Source organism: Lynx rufus, unplaced genomic scaffold, assembly GCF_022079265.1.
Source record: "Lynx rufus isolate CCGP_SWC_20201006 ecotype Redwood Valley unplaced genomic scaffold, mLynRuf1.p SCAF_8, whole genome shotgun sequence".
NCBI classification, from domain to species: Eukaryota; Metazoa; Chordata; class Mammalia; order Carnivora; family Felidae; genus Lynx; species Lynx rufus.
Window position 1 is genome coordinate 6530839 of NW_025814896.1, and position 14666 is coordinate 6545504.

Genomic DNA, 14666 nt, shown 5'->3' on the forward strand with positions numbered 1-14666 from the left:
GCGTGGCCCTTAATTCTCTGAAGGAATGCTTGCTTGGCTGGAATCCCTCCTTCCCAGCCGCGTGGGGATTTGCGCACAACCTGGGTTCAAGCCTCCTGCCCCTTCACAGCTGGTAGAGGCTTCCTTTGCTCTCCTTGTTATCTGGCTCCCAAGGGAGCCAGTATCCCAAGGGATACTTGGCAGGTTATTTTTAATATTTTTATTACTTTGGGGTTCTGCCATGTATGTAAACATTAAACGTGAGTACACGAATACAGTGAGGCTACGTGGGTAATTCTTTCCACCACTTGTTTGCTATTGGCCTAGACGTGAGCAGGTGCCATGCAGGTGTATCCCTTTGATTTCTTGTACTATGTGCTCCTAACGCATCAAGCTACGTGTTTGTTTCTAGCTGCCAACATCCTGTCCTCAACCAAAGATGGTGAACTTGACAGTGGAAGGGTTGAAGTTCCTGACCTGTGCTCTCATGGCCAACTTTTGACATAAGGAACTAGATGCCAGAGACGTCTAATTGTAAGGAAGAGGCCAGCACAGAGAAACTTGTCTGCTGTGCTGATGCAGTCACAGAAGCTTCAAAACACAACTGAGCAGGGGCGCCTGGGTGGCTCAGTCGGGTGCTGACAGCTGAGCCTGGAGCCTGATTCTGTGTCTCCCTCTCTCTCTGCCCCTCCCCCACTCGTTCTGTCTCAAAAACAAATATTAAAAAAAATTCAAAACATAGTAGAGCTTCAGTGGTCCATCCAGTTAATCCCCGAGGGACAAAGGAGGCTTTGCTCCTCAGTCTTGAGCTAAACCAACCTCTCCGTCCCCAGGATATTTCACACACCATCCACCCAAGCGTCGTTCATACATGACTAACTTCACCAGTGACACCGGCTAAACTGCCATTTCCCCAAACCCACACGAGCAAAGAAAATAGCTCATTGTGTTAGCACAACATTAACACACGAGTCACACGCCGTGCTGCTTCATAACCGGCAACAGTTCCAGCTCCCCCGGAAGAGGAATGCAAAGTTCTCTGTAGGCTACAAAGATGTTTATTTGTTTTCATGGAACATAAGCGGCTCCTTTTGTCAGATACAAAATTAGGGCTGAGCAATGGCTTACATTTTTAAAATAGAGCATGTTTTATTCCCCTAGTTCCATAAAAACATTGTTAAGTACGAGCAATCTGTACATCTTGCTGGTGAATTCACATAGTCCCTGACCCTCTGATTTCATCGTCTCCAGTGTCTCTGTTCTGTTGGGACCACCGGCCGGAGTGGAGTGGAGTGGAGGTGGGGCTTACTTAGGAGAGAAGGCCATGGCTATTTGGTTTGATGATTGGTTTTATTGCTTGCCCTGTCTTTCCACTTCCTCCATGGAATCAAAGTTTCAGATTTCAGCTCTTAAACCTGAGGGACTGTCAGCTTTTCTTGCATAGGCATTGCTGGGGATCTGAAAGGTATGGAGACCGGCAGAGAAGGTGGTTGGGAGCACGAAGCCAACTGTGTAGACAGACCAGGCCACAGGAGGAATTGCCCACATTCCATGAGGCCTCTCACTGAGCCGTGTAGATGTCCTTGGAATTAGATCCCAGAAAGGCAGTTCCAACGTTAAATGGGTAAAACCTTTTGGCAAGGGGCTCATTGCTTTAAAAGGGGAGAAAAAAAGCCACTTTAAAGATGTTGCAAGTGGCGAATTTGTCCCACAGAGCTTCTTGGAAAAGAACTGAAATTACGGACATAGGTTGCTAAGGCTTAACCAGGGAACTGTCAGCAGCCAGGTGGTAAAACGATGGTCAGTTTATGGTATCTTGGGTTCTCTGTCACACACGTAATCAGGCAAACAAACGAAACCTGGAACTCCCTCGACCACGGTGGCAGGGCAGAATTCGTTGAACTGGGTTCCTAGTGTGGACAGTGCTTTGTGTGGGCAGGGCCTGGAGGGTACATTACGTGGATCCCACAGAAAGCAATTCTCTCTGGTTTGCCTGCTCCTATCTGCTTCAAGGACAAAAATCTCAATTTGGACCTGTGTGCCTGAGTTTCTGTTCTTAACTAATGTCCTTAACAGCAAATGGGAAGACCTCAGGTCAGGTCAAACACCCTTTACCGGGTAAAACTGGGTCAACGGAAAGTAATTACACATCCCCTCCCCCAGCCGGGGTGTATTATTTTGCATTATTTCCGCACTTGCCTCCCATTTACAGCAAGTGCTACTAAGTTTCCTTTCTAGAGAGTGATACAAAATCTTTTCCTATAGAACATAATTTCAACTCAATTAAAAATGGGAATAGCAACACCATGTAAACACTGTGACCGCAGTTCTGGAATGTCTGAAGCTGGAGATCTAGATTGAGCAAAGATTGTCTGAGCTTTCTGCATGCGCAGTGTCCAAATTCACCCGTGGACCAGGCCCGGCAGAAGCCGAGTGATGCCATCAGGACTGGACAAAGTTTCTGTATTTTACCTAAACAGAGACAAATGGCCTAGTTTCATGAAATGAGAGAAAACCTGCCTGAGGTAGGCGTCCACCCTGTCCAGATGTGAAGGTTGTTGAGGATCAATGAAACACACCAGAAATACTTGTGGGTTTTCTTCCCCCCGAAACAAGTATAACCAATGTCAAAGTGTTGATGCTAATTTAGATCCTGATTACCTACTGGGAAATCTTAACTTCTGCTTCATTAATTGTGGCCCTGGCAGCTGTTTTGCAGAATATTGCTTATTAAACCGCAGGCAGCCTGACAGCAGATATTGGAGAAAGGGGAATTTTTAAAACCAGCTTAATGAATCACTGCCCTTTAAGAAGTGGAGCAGAGATGAATCCCTGGGGCTTCTCCAGACTAGAACCTCACCACCGATCTTCCAGAAGGAATGTTTTGTGGAGGTGACAACTCGATTTGTGATGTTTTGCTGACATTTTAGATTAGGTATACAAGCCCTGTGATAAACAGCATTTGCAACATGTGTGGAGCAAAATGATTACAATTATTAACAGACACCCTGGATTTTGCTGGGAAAGGCAAAACTTATTCGTGAGAACATAGCAATTAGCTTCCTGTCCCCATCCTACCCCCAAAAAGCTATATCCTAAGACTAACCCCAAATTTCTATCTAAAAGAACTAGGTTTGCAGGCCCGCAACTGAAGAGTTCATCAAGGCTTTGCAGCTGGAGGTTTAAAAAATCCCACTTTGCGAAAATATCTGACGATGAAGGGCACAGAAACCAAGGTAATGCTGATTCTCACGGGTGCAAACAGCTTGTGGATGGCGTAGGCCACCACGAAGGTACTTGTGCCCGCCGCCATTTTTGACTGTACCAGCGACTCCTTAAATCCGAGTTTAAGCAGGACTGCAGACATGTCCACACCGCTGGGGGAAGAGGCAAAAAACGAGACAGAGAGAGAGAGAGAGAGAGAGTATTACTGCAAGGGATTAGACAATCAATTTGCCTCTAAGATTTATGGTATTTAAAAAATTTGGGGCGCCTGGGTGGCTCAGTCGGTTAAGCGGCCGACTTCGGCTCAGGTCATGATCTCGCAGTCCGTGAGTTCAAGTCCCGCGTCAAGCTCTGTGCTGACAGCTAAGAGCCTGGAGCCTGCTTCAGATTCTGTGTCTCCCTCTCTCTCTCTCTGCCCCTCCCCTGCTCACGCCTCTGCCGCTCGCTCTCTCTCTCAAAAATAAACAAACATTAAAAAAAAATTAAAAATTTAAATGTGCTGAAAGTTGCAGATGTATAAAAAAATTCATAGGAAAAGTGTTCTCATTCACCAAGAATCCTACATGATAGTCTGTTACTGTCAGAGACCTTACCTTGAAATGACCGTGTAAAATACGCCCAAGGAGATCAAGGAGATTCCAATGTGCAGCGACACTCCAACAGCACCATACTCTTGAAAAATCTTTCTCAGCTGCTGTGACTTGCTTGGCTTTTTCTCCTCCGTGCTGCCGCCATCCCTGCCTGTCGTCGCAGTGATTTTGCCGGGGTCCTGTGCACAGACCACAGAAGGGGAGACGTGCTGGGGCAGGAATCGGTGGCTTTCGTGTCGCACAGGGTTCCGTTCTCCTTCCTACCCAGTGAGCGACCAGCTGCTGTCCTTCCTCAGTCAGCCGAGGCTCCTGCCCATGTCAACACTAAGAGTGCTGAAAGGCTGGCTATCGGGTATGATCAACAGAATGATGGGCCCCCAAGATGTCCAGGTCCTAGTCTCCAGAACCTGTGAATATGTTACCTTACATGGTAAAAGGTAAGATTTTGCAGATGTGACTACGTTAAGGGTCTTGAGATGGGTAGACAGATCATCACTGATTTCCCGAGTGGGACCAATGGAATCACAAGGGTCCTTATCAGTGAAGAGAGGGAGGCAGGAGGGTCAGGGAAGGTGTGAAGACAGAAGCAGAGTCATGAGCGCAGGGGCGGCCCTGCGGCTTTGGAAGCCGGAGGAAGGGGCCACAGGCCAGCGAGTGCATGTGGCCTGTAGAAACTGGCGAGGTCAGGAAGTGGATTCCCCCTCAGAGCCTCCAGAAGGAACCAGCTCTGCTAACGCCTTGACTTTAGCCCAGCTGAGACCCATTTTGGACTTCTGGCCTCCACACCTGTGAGGTAATAAATGTGTGTTGTTTTAAGTCCCTGGATTTCTGGTGAGCTGTTAGAGCATCAACAGTAACTAAAACCTTGGGTTCACACACTTGGGGACAGGGATGATGCTTTATTAAGCACCTTCTCCGAGCCAGGTAAGGCTCAGATGCTTCTCTCCACCTGCTATAGACTTTTGTCCTCACAACCGCCTTCTAGGTAGATCCTAACTTTCTTCCTAAATCACAGAGGAGCAACACAGGTTTCCAGAGGCCAAAGAATCGGCCCCAAGTCACCAAAACTAGAACCCAGGTAATCTGGGTCCACAGCCGGAGCACATGACACCCATCCTCGACTCCACAAAACAAGGGCGGTGTGTGCAAAATAAAATGGAGTGGAAGCTATGGTGTATTTACCACCAGAATCGAGGTTTACCCCTGAGCTCTGGACAGAGGGAGGGATGATTCCTGGGCCATAAATGCCCTGCCCGGGGTTTGCATAGAAAGGACGCATCTATTAACATTTATCGAGCACCTACAGGGCCTGGATTGTTTGGGAGAAACAACCCAGGAACACTGGATTTCTTTAAAAAAAAGAAACCTCCCGGGGCGCCTGGGTGGCGCAGTCGGTTAAGCGTCCGACTTCAGCCAGGTCACGATCTCGCGGTCCGTGAGTTCGAGCCCCGCGTCAGGCTCTGGGCTGATGGCTCAGAGCCTGGAGCCTGCTTCCGGTTCTGTGTCTCCCTCTCTCTCTGCCCCTCCCCCGTTCATGCTCTGTCTCTCTCTGTCCCAAAAATAAATAAACGTTGAAAAAAAAAAAAAAAAAGAAACCTCCAGGGCTCCTGGTGGCTCAGTCAGTTAAGCATCTGACTTCTGCTGAGGTCATGATCTTACGGTTTACGGGTTCGAGCCCCGCGTCAGGCTCTGTGCTGACAGCTAGGACCCTGGAGGCTGCTTCGGATTCTGTGTCTCCCTCTCTCTCTGCCCCTCCCCAGCTTATGCTCTAAGTAAATAAACATTAAAAAAAAATGTAAAAAGCTCCTTCTCAACATGGAGAGTGCCTTGTTTATGAAAGGATTTCTTGAACCCTAATGACCTGTGTCACAGCTCTTCTGGGAGAAAGTATCTGGGTCAGTTAGCTCCGGTTCTTGGCTTGTAGCAGGATGGCTTTTGCCTCGTATTTTTAGAGTGTGCAGCATATGGAGCCACACTTCAAAGGCAAGAGGGAGGAGCGTGACAACCCAGAGTCCCCAGGAGGTAGGAACAGGACTCCCTGAGGGAAAATAAAACAACACAGGGACCCAGAGCAGCACCTCCAGACCCTGCAAGGTTCCTCTGGGCCGCAGGGGACCTCCCAGCCCGCTCCTACCCTGCTGGCGTCCCAGCCCTGCGGGCTTCAGCTCTGACTCAGCAAGTGGGGCGGGAGCCTTCGTATGGGTTCCCAGGTGACCCAGATGCTGCTGGTCCGTTTGTACCTCTGTCCAGGGGTGCAGCGTCTGATTCTGTGCTTTGGGGTGAGGCCTGGGCTTTGGGATTAGTTATCAGTTGCCCGGGGTTGCCAGGGAAAGCCCCTGCTTCCCAATCCTGCTTCACCTCTCTCTGCTCTTTCCTGCCCTCAGCATGTTCTCCAGGAGGGTCTTCCCTTGTCCTCAGATGCACCTGCTGTGCAGCTCACTGGGGGCTCCTACCCATAAGCCTCGCTCTGGGAATTAATCTCAATTTCATTAAATGTTCGCATTCCTGGGAATCAAATGTGCAGGCCACTTGCAGAGTTATGAAAACAAAGACTTAACCAAAGGGGGGGACGGTTGAGATCCAGTACTGGGTCATGGGTCTCAGAGGGTGCATTTTTTTTTTTAATTAATTAAGTAACCTCTACCCCAACGTGGGGCTCGAACTGGCAACCCTGAGATCAAGAGTGGCACTCCGCCGACCGAGCCAGCCAGGCACCGCCCTCCCCCCCCCCCCCCCCCCCCGGAGAGTGCATTCTGATGGGCAGTAATGAGAGGTTTTAGGAAAACCATCTGTGTCCTCAGGATAGGCCCCTTCTACTGAGCCAGGCCCCAGGCTTAGCACTTTAAAGGTGTCATTTCATAAAACCCCTCATAGGAAACCCATGAGTAGGCACCTCTGTGGCTCCCACTTAGACAGATGGGGAGACTGAGGTTCTGGGGAAGCGGCAAACTGGCTGTGGGTGCCTGGCTGGGTCACTGCACGGGCCACCATGAGGCCACATGGCTTCTGCAGTCAGACTCGCCTTCTTGTCCTGTAAAGGCTGAACATTGCTAAAGTTCTGGAACACTCTTCCAGGACTTCAAGGCTTTGGTGGGGAGAAGGGAAACCAGTCAGTGCCTTTAGGCTGGCCAGCGCGTGTGATCGTCCCTTCCCTCCGAGCTTCCGTCTGCCTCTGCCACCCACCGGCCAGGAAGGCTGCTCAGAGCTCAAGTTCTTTCCGATAAACAAGGCCCCACCCGCCTTGTAGCTGCTGAGGAAGCCCTGGGACGGGAGCTGCCAAATGGCAGGCGCTGATAGGACGGTAATCTACAACCTACCTTCCAAGTGCCAGACAACGTTCTGAGGCCGAGGAGGGAGAAAGCCCCTTTCATTTTCCACCCTTGACACTTGGCCCGACCGAACTTAATCATGCCCTGTCAGTCCATTCACCAGAACTGAGCGGAGCTGTCTCTGTCGAGGGCTCTTTTCTTTGCAACCTCTATTTTGGCAAAATGCCTTTTGGCCAAAAAAGAAAAATACAGAGGCAGCCAAACTTCCAGCTACAGAATAAGCAGCATCTACTGCAAAACAACGGGAGGGATAAACTATTCAGACACGATGGACCATCTCCTGTTAGGCAGCAGCAGGGTTCAGTGCTAACTTTCTAGAGTTTGAATCTTGGACGGTTTTCTTCCTTTCATCGTGGTCAAGGGAAGTATCTTTGAGCATTGTGAGCCATTCGGTTTTCTTCCTAACCCTGAAGGAGACTGAAGAGGCTAAAATAAAGGAATTTGGGAGGGGGTGACTTGTAAGAGTGGGAGTTTCTCAGGCATTCATTTCTTTGTGAAATAACGCTTCAGGTACCTGTGATATGATGTGTTAGGCACTGCCCAGGGTGCATACAACAGTATACATCCTCTAGATCTGTGCTTAGCCAAAGTGCTTTTACATCCTTGCGTGTGTGTGTGTGTGTGTGTGTGTGTGTGTGAGAGAGAGAGAGAGAGAGAGAGAGAGAGAGAGAGAGACTCCCTCCTCCCCTCAATCCTAATAGTTATTAAAATACAAAAGGCTATTTGAGAAGGAGCAGGAAGGTTTGAGGAATGAGCCAAAGATTTTGTTCAAGAGTTGCTCACATTGTTTGGAGTGACACCTGTTTTCACTGGGTCACTAGGTAATGATAATACCAACCACTACATTGTATTTACTTTGTATCAAGCATGGCTCCGAGTACTCTGAAAATATTAATGCAGATCATGCTCACAACAACCGCGTGAGACAGGCACTACTGTCATCCTCACCTAACGGAAGAGGATCCGGGAAGCCCAGAGAGGTTGAGTTAACTTTCAGAAGGTCACGCAGGAATTATCTGTCAGAGCTGGAATCGGAACCTGTCGAGTCTGGTTCCGAGGCTTCCGCTCTTAATAACTAGGCTCTGCGCCTCACTTACTCACGGATAACAGCTCTACGCGAGGCACTGCTGTAAATGTAGGGGACAGCAATGAACGAGATAGACAAAACTCTACCCTCAGGGGGCCTAGGGTCTAGTGGGAGGGTAGGGGCAATAAACAAGCAAAGCATCAGGGCAGCTAGATGTGACAAGTGCTGTGGAGAAACACCAAGGAGGGGAGGCAGATGGGTCGGACTGTGGGCAGGGACGCTGCCGGTTTAAATAAGGTCATCAGGAAGGGGCTCCCTGAAAAGATAGCACGTGAGCAGAACTGACAGAGATGAAGACACTGGGGCTCAAAGAGAGCCAGTCATCTGCCCGAGATTTCCCTCCCGTAGTGTGAGTGCAGGCAGGCTAGGCAGCTCTGTTAGGTGACACGCAGGCCACGGAATTGGGTTAAGCGAAAAGGGCAGGATTCTCCCAGTTACAGTGGAGACTCCCCGCTGAAGGCAGACGTGGGTGCGACTCTCAGGTACTTAAATTTCTGGCACATTTGGAGACCCCAGCCGCACTCCCTACTCCCAGCGGCCAAAACCAAGGTGCCTGTGAGTAACCAGGGGCAGTTGACAGGGGCACCCCTCCACCTGCTCTCAGGCCCCCCTGGGGAAGTGTCTTCTCAGGGAGGTGACACTTTGATGAGTATGTTCTGTCCTAGCATCCTGTTAGGTTCGATCCCACTCGGATCCTGCCCATCTACCAGTAGCTCACGGGGCCCTGTGATTTACACATTTACTGTGACAATGACAACAATAGCTAACGTTAATTTAGAACGTACCCGATGCCAGGTACGCACATTACCTTGTTTCACAGTCAAGCTCCATGAAATGTGAATTATTAACATCCCATTTCATGGGCGAAGAAACTGAGAAATAGAGAAGTGAAGGAATCTGATCAAGGCCACAGAACTAGTGAGTAGAGACAGGAATGCAGGGACTCTGCGACCACACTCGTCACCACTGTGTACACACATCATGCACACACATACACACGTTCGCACATGCTCACATACACAAACCTGCCAGTGCCTGGGCCTGGGCTGGGGACAAAGCTAATACTGGCTGACGGGACACACAAGCAAATCAGGAGACCATTCCAGGTGGCAAGTGCAGGACCGATGGGGGGGAGGGCAGTGGAGGCACCCAAGGTATCACTGGTGGTCAGGGAAGGCTTCCTGGAGGAAGGGACAGGTGGGCTGATCCACGAAGAATCACTAGGAGGCAGCCAGGTATGTGTAGAGGGCTCAAGGCTTAGAGACAGGATCTACTGGCTACCAGACGGTGGAACAGGAAGCAGAGTCAGGGTGTGGGTCCCCAGGGAACCTTCATTCAGGAAGCTCCGCTGGCACTGTGCTCAGGCCTGCTTCCCAGCTCTTCTGGGGAAGGTCCGACTTTTAGCCCCTTGAAAGGTCAGCAAGCTGGCTCAGAGCCTTCAGCCTCCTTGGGGTGAGGTCGCTCACAGAGCTGGGGAGTGGAGGGGCTGAATCCCATCCCCCGGTGAAGGGACGGAAGCCGGCAAGGCCTGAGGCACTCCTCCGCAGGAGGCCGGGTTCTTGGAGTCCCAGCTTGTTAGGTCCTGTGTCTCCAGACCGCACCACTTTACTACTGTTTTTCTTTAAGAAGATGAACTTAAAAAACAAACAAACAAACAAACCTGTAACTTTTTTTTTTTTTTTTTAAAGGAAAGTCCCGTATTACCACTCCGAAGGGAAAGAGTTTTCACTTACCACACATACAAGGCAACTGAAATGAAACAGGATGAAAAACAGTGTTTCTTGCCCGAGTCTTGCCTGAAGTCTGGCAGGGAGGCCTGGTCTTTTGGTTAGATAAAAAGGAGCAGCTGCAAGTGCTGGAAGGTGTTCAGGGCGGCAGCACCCCCGGAGCCGTTCTCCCCCGCGCAGTGCGGAGGACGTTCCAGAGCCACTTGCAGAGGGAACAACTCTGACAGCCAAGTGAAGGCCTTAATACCAAGTTCAAGCCCCAGCTATAATACTCTGTGCTACCACCACTGTGCCGGCCGACGCTCTGGGAACCTGGGGCTCTGCCGGAGACCGTGTGACCTTGGGCAGATCACCAGACCTCCCTGAGCCTCAGTTTCTCCGCCTGTCAATTGGGAGCCTCGCTACCTCGGCTCGTAGGGATTGGGGCCTTGGGAACCCTGGAGGGGCTCGGCCTCGCACAGCTGGGCGAGCCAAGCAGTCCTTGCGCGGAGGTCGGCCGGGATCCGGGCGCCCCAGGAGCAGGGTGGGGGTGGGGAGGCTTACCTGGTGGCCTTGGATGTGCCCGCGGGCCGCACGCAGCAGCGGGGCGTCGGGCCCGGGCCGGAGCAGCGGCAGCAACAGGGGCGGCGGCGCGCAGGGGGCAGCGGCACCCAGGAACCAGGTAGCGCGAGGCCGGACCCGGGCGCCCACCCGGCCCGCTGGGCCCAGCAGCGCCAGCAGCCCGGCCATGGCGCGCGGCGAAGCGCTGCCGCGGGCGCAGCGGACCCGAGTGGGAACGAGCGCCGGTGGGCGGGGCCCGCCGGAGCCAGAGCCCACAGCGGCGTGGGCGGGACCGGAGCCGCGCGAACCCTTCCAGGCCCCGCCCACCCGCCCGGCCCCTCCGGCTCCCGAGCCGCCCGATCCCTCCAGGCCCCGCCCACCAGACCCGCCCCTCCGGAACTCGAGCGGCACGCGGGGTGGGGGGGCGGGAGCCGAACGCGGAGTGGGCGGGGCCGGACCCGGAGGCCCTGGCGGAGTTCGCGGGGCGGGAGATTCGCGCGCGTTCCCCACCTTTGGAGTTTATGCGGCGTCGGATTTCTGCCGTGTTCTGTAGGTTACAAGAGTCAGGGGGGCAGCCCAGATTCGAGAGTAAGGGGGTTAGACTCCTCCGACGTGATGGAAAGTGGCGAGGTCACGTGAGGAAGGCTTATGGGATGGGAAATATTGTTGTGACCATCTTTGAGAAATACAGTCGGCCACAGTATTTGATAACTATTAATTGATGATAGTGATAATAATCTTTGATCTCCATTCTACAGAAGAAGGAACTGAGGCTCAAAGAAATAGAGCCTTCCCTGAGGCCTCTTAACTTCGTACACTTCTCAGGCTTGACATCTTTAGAATTTTTTGTTGAAATTAGAGGATTCTAAATGTTTCTAAATCTTTGCTATTTTAGGCAAAAAAGAATTTAGCACGGGGAATTAGTGCTTGGAAACTCATCAGAAAAGCTAGAGAAGTGGGCAGCAGGCTGAGCCCCCAGGAAACCCTCTGGACACACTATTGAGTGGCCGGCCAGAGAAGCAGCCCCCTCAGCCACAACTGGGAAGGTGGGCGTCAGGAGTTGGCCGGTGGAATGAACGAATTCTAGAACACACTGCCAGAGCTGTGATCCGGGGGGTCAGGAAACTGCTGCCACCGCACCTGCTTTCCAGCTCCCACAAAACAGGTTACTGGACTCTGGAAAGGGGGAGTTGTGTCTCTGCCACAAATACTCGCCCATACCCGCGGCCTGGCGACCGGACACCTGAATTCTGCTGCAGAAGGCCTCCGCGTCTCGGCAAACTTGTTTCCCAGCACCAAAAAGCCCAAGCCGCAGGACGACGCCTTTGCCCCATGTCCGCCTTCAGAATATTGTGTGAGTGCAACCAATTGGCAGAGACAAGTTCACATCCAGAAACTCAACTGCAAAGGAGTCTGGGAAACCTTAGCCTTTCTGCCCGGAAGGTTCTGGGAGGAGCTGGGAATGGATGTGCCTAGATTCAGTTGGGCAGCGAATGAAAACTCTTTCCGGAACCCTCACGCTTCTACCCACCATGAAAAGCCCCTTCTGTCCCATTGGCTAGAACTGTGTCACATGATCCCTTTTAGCTGCAAGGGAGTCTGGAACTTGAGGATCTGGCAACCACAAGCCTAGCTGGCTTTGTTGCAGGCACGTTGTCTCCCCGAATACAGTTGAGGTTCTGTTGGCAAAGAGGTGGTGGAGGGTGGGCGGTGGGGGGTAACTCACAGATGGTGCCACAGGACTGTGTGCACGTGTGGCAGGGAGTGGGTAACGTGAGAATGTGTGCAAGTGGGAAGCGGCATACGTTGACTGTGTGTGTGTGTGTGTGTGTGTGTGTGTGTGTGTGTGTGCAGGCGTGTGAAGGGTTGAGATGGAAGGGGGTGAGGTGCTGAAGGAGAAAGATTCCTCCCTTCCAGCAGAGAAGCCCCTTTTCCCAGTTTCCAAGGGAACACGTTATTAATCCGCTCTGGGGTCCAGGGCCTGTGATTACTCACCGTGACTTGTGTCTATAGGAACGTGGGGGCTCCATATGCCCCCACACAGGCAGAGGGACTGTGTTAGGATGGAAAGTGGGCAGTGTTTGGGACCAACTGCTGCGTTTTTTCCCAGTGCATATTCTCTGGCCATACCTGAGTCTTCCTGTGGACAAGAGCATTTTTCTTCTCCTTCTCTTTCTTTGTTAGGTTATGCAGTGACTGTCGCAAATGTTTTCTGCCCAGAGGGGAAGCTTGAGTCTTGACTCATTGCCCCGGCCACCTCCCTGTATCCCTCCATGCCATTCCCCACCTCCTTCTGTTTCTGCCCCTTTTCCCAAGACAAACCCAAGTGCCCCCACCCATCTATCACTTCTTGCATCCCGTCTGTTCCTTTCCGATCAGCATTTATTATTCTGAACACTTGCTGTGGGCCAGGTACCGTGCTGTGTGAAAGGAAGGCCTTGTTGTTTCAAGATCTGGTGGCTAGCCTCACGGCTGTGGTGTGGTACAGGCCTGGCTTAGAACCTGGCTCAGCCCTGAGCCGGGGCTCCAAATAAGTCTTTGCTTCTTCCCTTGTAGGAGGTGGGAGTCATAGCATCCATCTCAAAGGGTGCTGTGAAAAGTGTACGTGATAACATGTTAAAAGCTGCAGAGCATTCTACGGTGTTGGTGCACCATGATTTACTTAATCCAGTCTCCTAGTAATGGATGTTATGGACTGAATGTTTGTGTCCCCTCATCCCACAAGTTCCTATGTCGAAGCACTAACTTTTGGTATGATAGTATTGGGAGATGAGGAATTTAGGAGGTAAATAGGGTGAGGTTAGGTCATAGCGTGGGCTCTCGTGATGGGATTAGTGCCCTTATAAGGCGTGGAAGAGACCCCGCACCCTCTCTCTGGCTGCCATGTAAGGCCACAGCGAGAAGGCGGCCAGCAAGCCAGGAAGATGGCTGTCACCGGTCCTGGACCAGGCTGTGGCACCCTGATCTCGGACTTCCAGCCTGCAGAACGGTGAGGCAGAAGCTTCAGGTGTTCAAGTCCCCAATCTGTGGTATTTTGTTAAGGGAGCCCAAGTGGACTCATACAGATTATAATGGGTATATATATAGGCGATTTCCTTTTTTTTTTTTTCTTTTTGCTCTTATAACGTGGACTTAATGACCAAGTCTCTTTTTTCAACACCAATTATGTGTGATGTTTTGCAGCAGCAGATCGCATTAGTAACTCTCTCCGTGAAATAATCTCATCCCTTCATATACTGGCGTGTTCAGCGTGTCCTTACTGGGTACTGATGTGTGTGGGCTTTGCTTCCATCATGCAGCGCCTACTGATACTTGTCCCTGTGCGGAGGGAGATGTGCATTCGCTCATTTGTTCAGCATCTATGCATTCAGCATCCATGTGGTGCTAAGTGTTGTGCTAGGCATGAAGGAGACGGAGAAGTACAGGTCCGGTTCTAGTCATTGAGGCAACACACACAGAAGGAGCCCTCGACTCCTTCATTCCTAGGATGTGGGGCTCCCCCCGCACCCCTTAGGCCGGTGTTGACAAAGGTCACCAGCGGTAGCTGCAGCGTCTCACTTCAGAGTGCCCCCTTTCTCCTTCTGGCTCACTCACCCCGTGGGAGCCCTGCCCCTGTTTGAACTTGGACTCACTTTGGGTCATCTTCTCTGCTTTTCTCCATCTCTCTGGGGAAGAATCCGGGCTGAGAACGTGGGCCGTGGGGGCAGACGCACCTGGGTGTGATTCTGAGTCTGCCACTTACTAACTGTGGCACCCTGGCAAATCATTCCCATCTCGATGCCTTGGGGTCCTTGTCTCTGAAATGTGGACAATGACGGTAAGCACCTCAGTGCTGGTGTGAGGCTTGAGTTGGACACCAGCGTTCAAGTGCTTCGCCTACTGCCTGGCCTGTGGCGGGAGCTCAGAAAACGTGCGTGGTAAGGAGATTCTGAACCCTCCCGCCCCACTTCCTGCCTTGTTGGGTTCTCTCTTCTTTTTTCCACTACTAAGTAGAAGACTGGGGACTGATGACACTTGGGGGTTTGGGGCCAAGATCTTGGGGCTCTGGGGTCAGATTTCCTGGGGGCGTGCCCCTGCTTTACTGTGCACTATGTGACTAAAGAAGTCACTCAACGTCTCTGAACCTCAGTTCTTTGTGAAATGGGAACGATGACTATACCCACCTGACAGGGTTGCTGTGAACATTATG

At 51.6% G+C, this 14666-nt stretch overlaps 1 protein-coding gene across 1 annotated transcript; it reads right to left on the reverse strand.

Annotated features, from left to right (window-relative positions):
- Nucleotides 1-1019: 1019 nt before the first annotated feature.
- FAM210B (family with sequence similarity 210 member B) lies at nt 1020-10696 on the reverse strand. The gene is made up of 3 exons (XM_047068431.1): nt 10481-10696; nt 3798-3973; nt 1020-3356 (listed from the first exon to the last, which is right to left on the reverse strand). The coding sequence occupies exons 1-3, from the start codon at nt 10664-10666 to the stop codon at nt 3140-3142; spliced, it is 579 nt and encodes a 192-aa protein (XP_046924387.1). The 5' UTR covers nt 10667-10696; the 3' UTR covers nt 1020-3139.
- Nucleotides 10697-14666: the final 3970 nt, after the last annotated feature.

Coding starts and splice junctions, on each gene's coding strand:
- FAM210B (XM_047068431.1), bottom strand. CDS start 10,666: ATGGCCGGGCTGCTGGCGCTGCTGGGCCCAGCGGGCCGGGTGGGCGCC. Junction 3,974..10,480: donor GGCACATCCAAGGCCACCAG/GTAAGCCTCCCC, acceptor GTCTGTGCACAG/GACCCCGGCAAAATCACTGC. Junction 3,357..3,797: donor TTTTACACGGTCATTTCAAG/GTAAGGTCTCTG, acceptor CTCTTCCCCCAG/CGGTGTGGACATGTCTGCAG.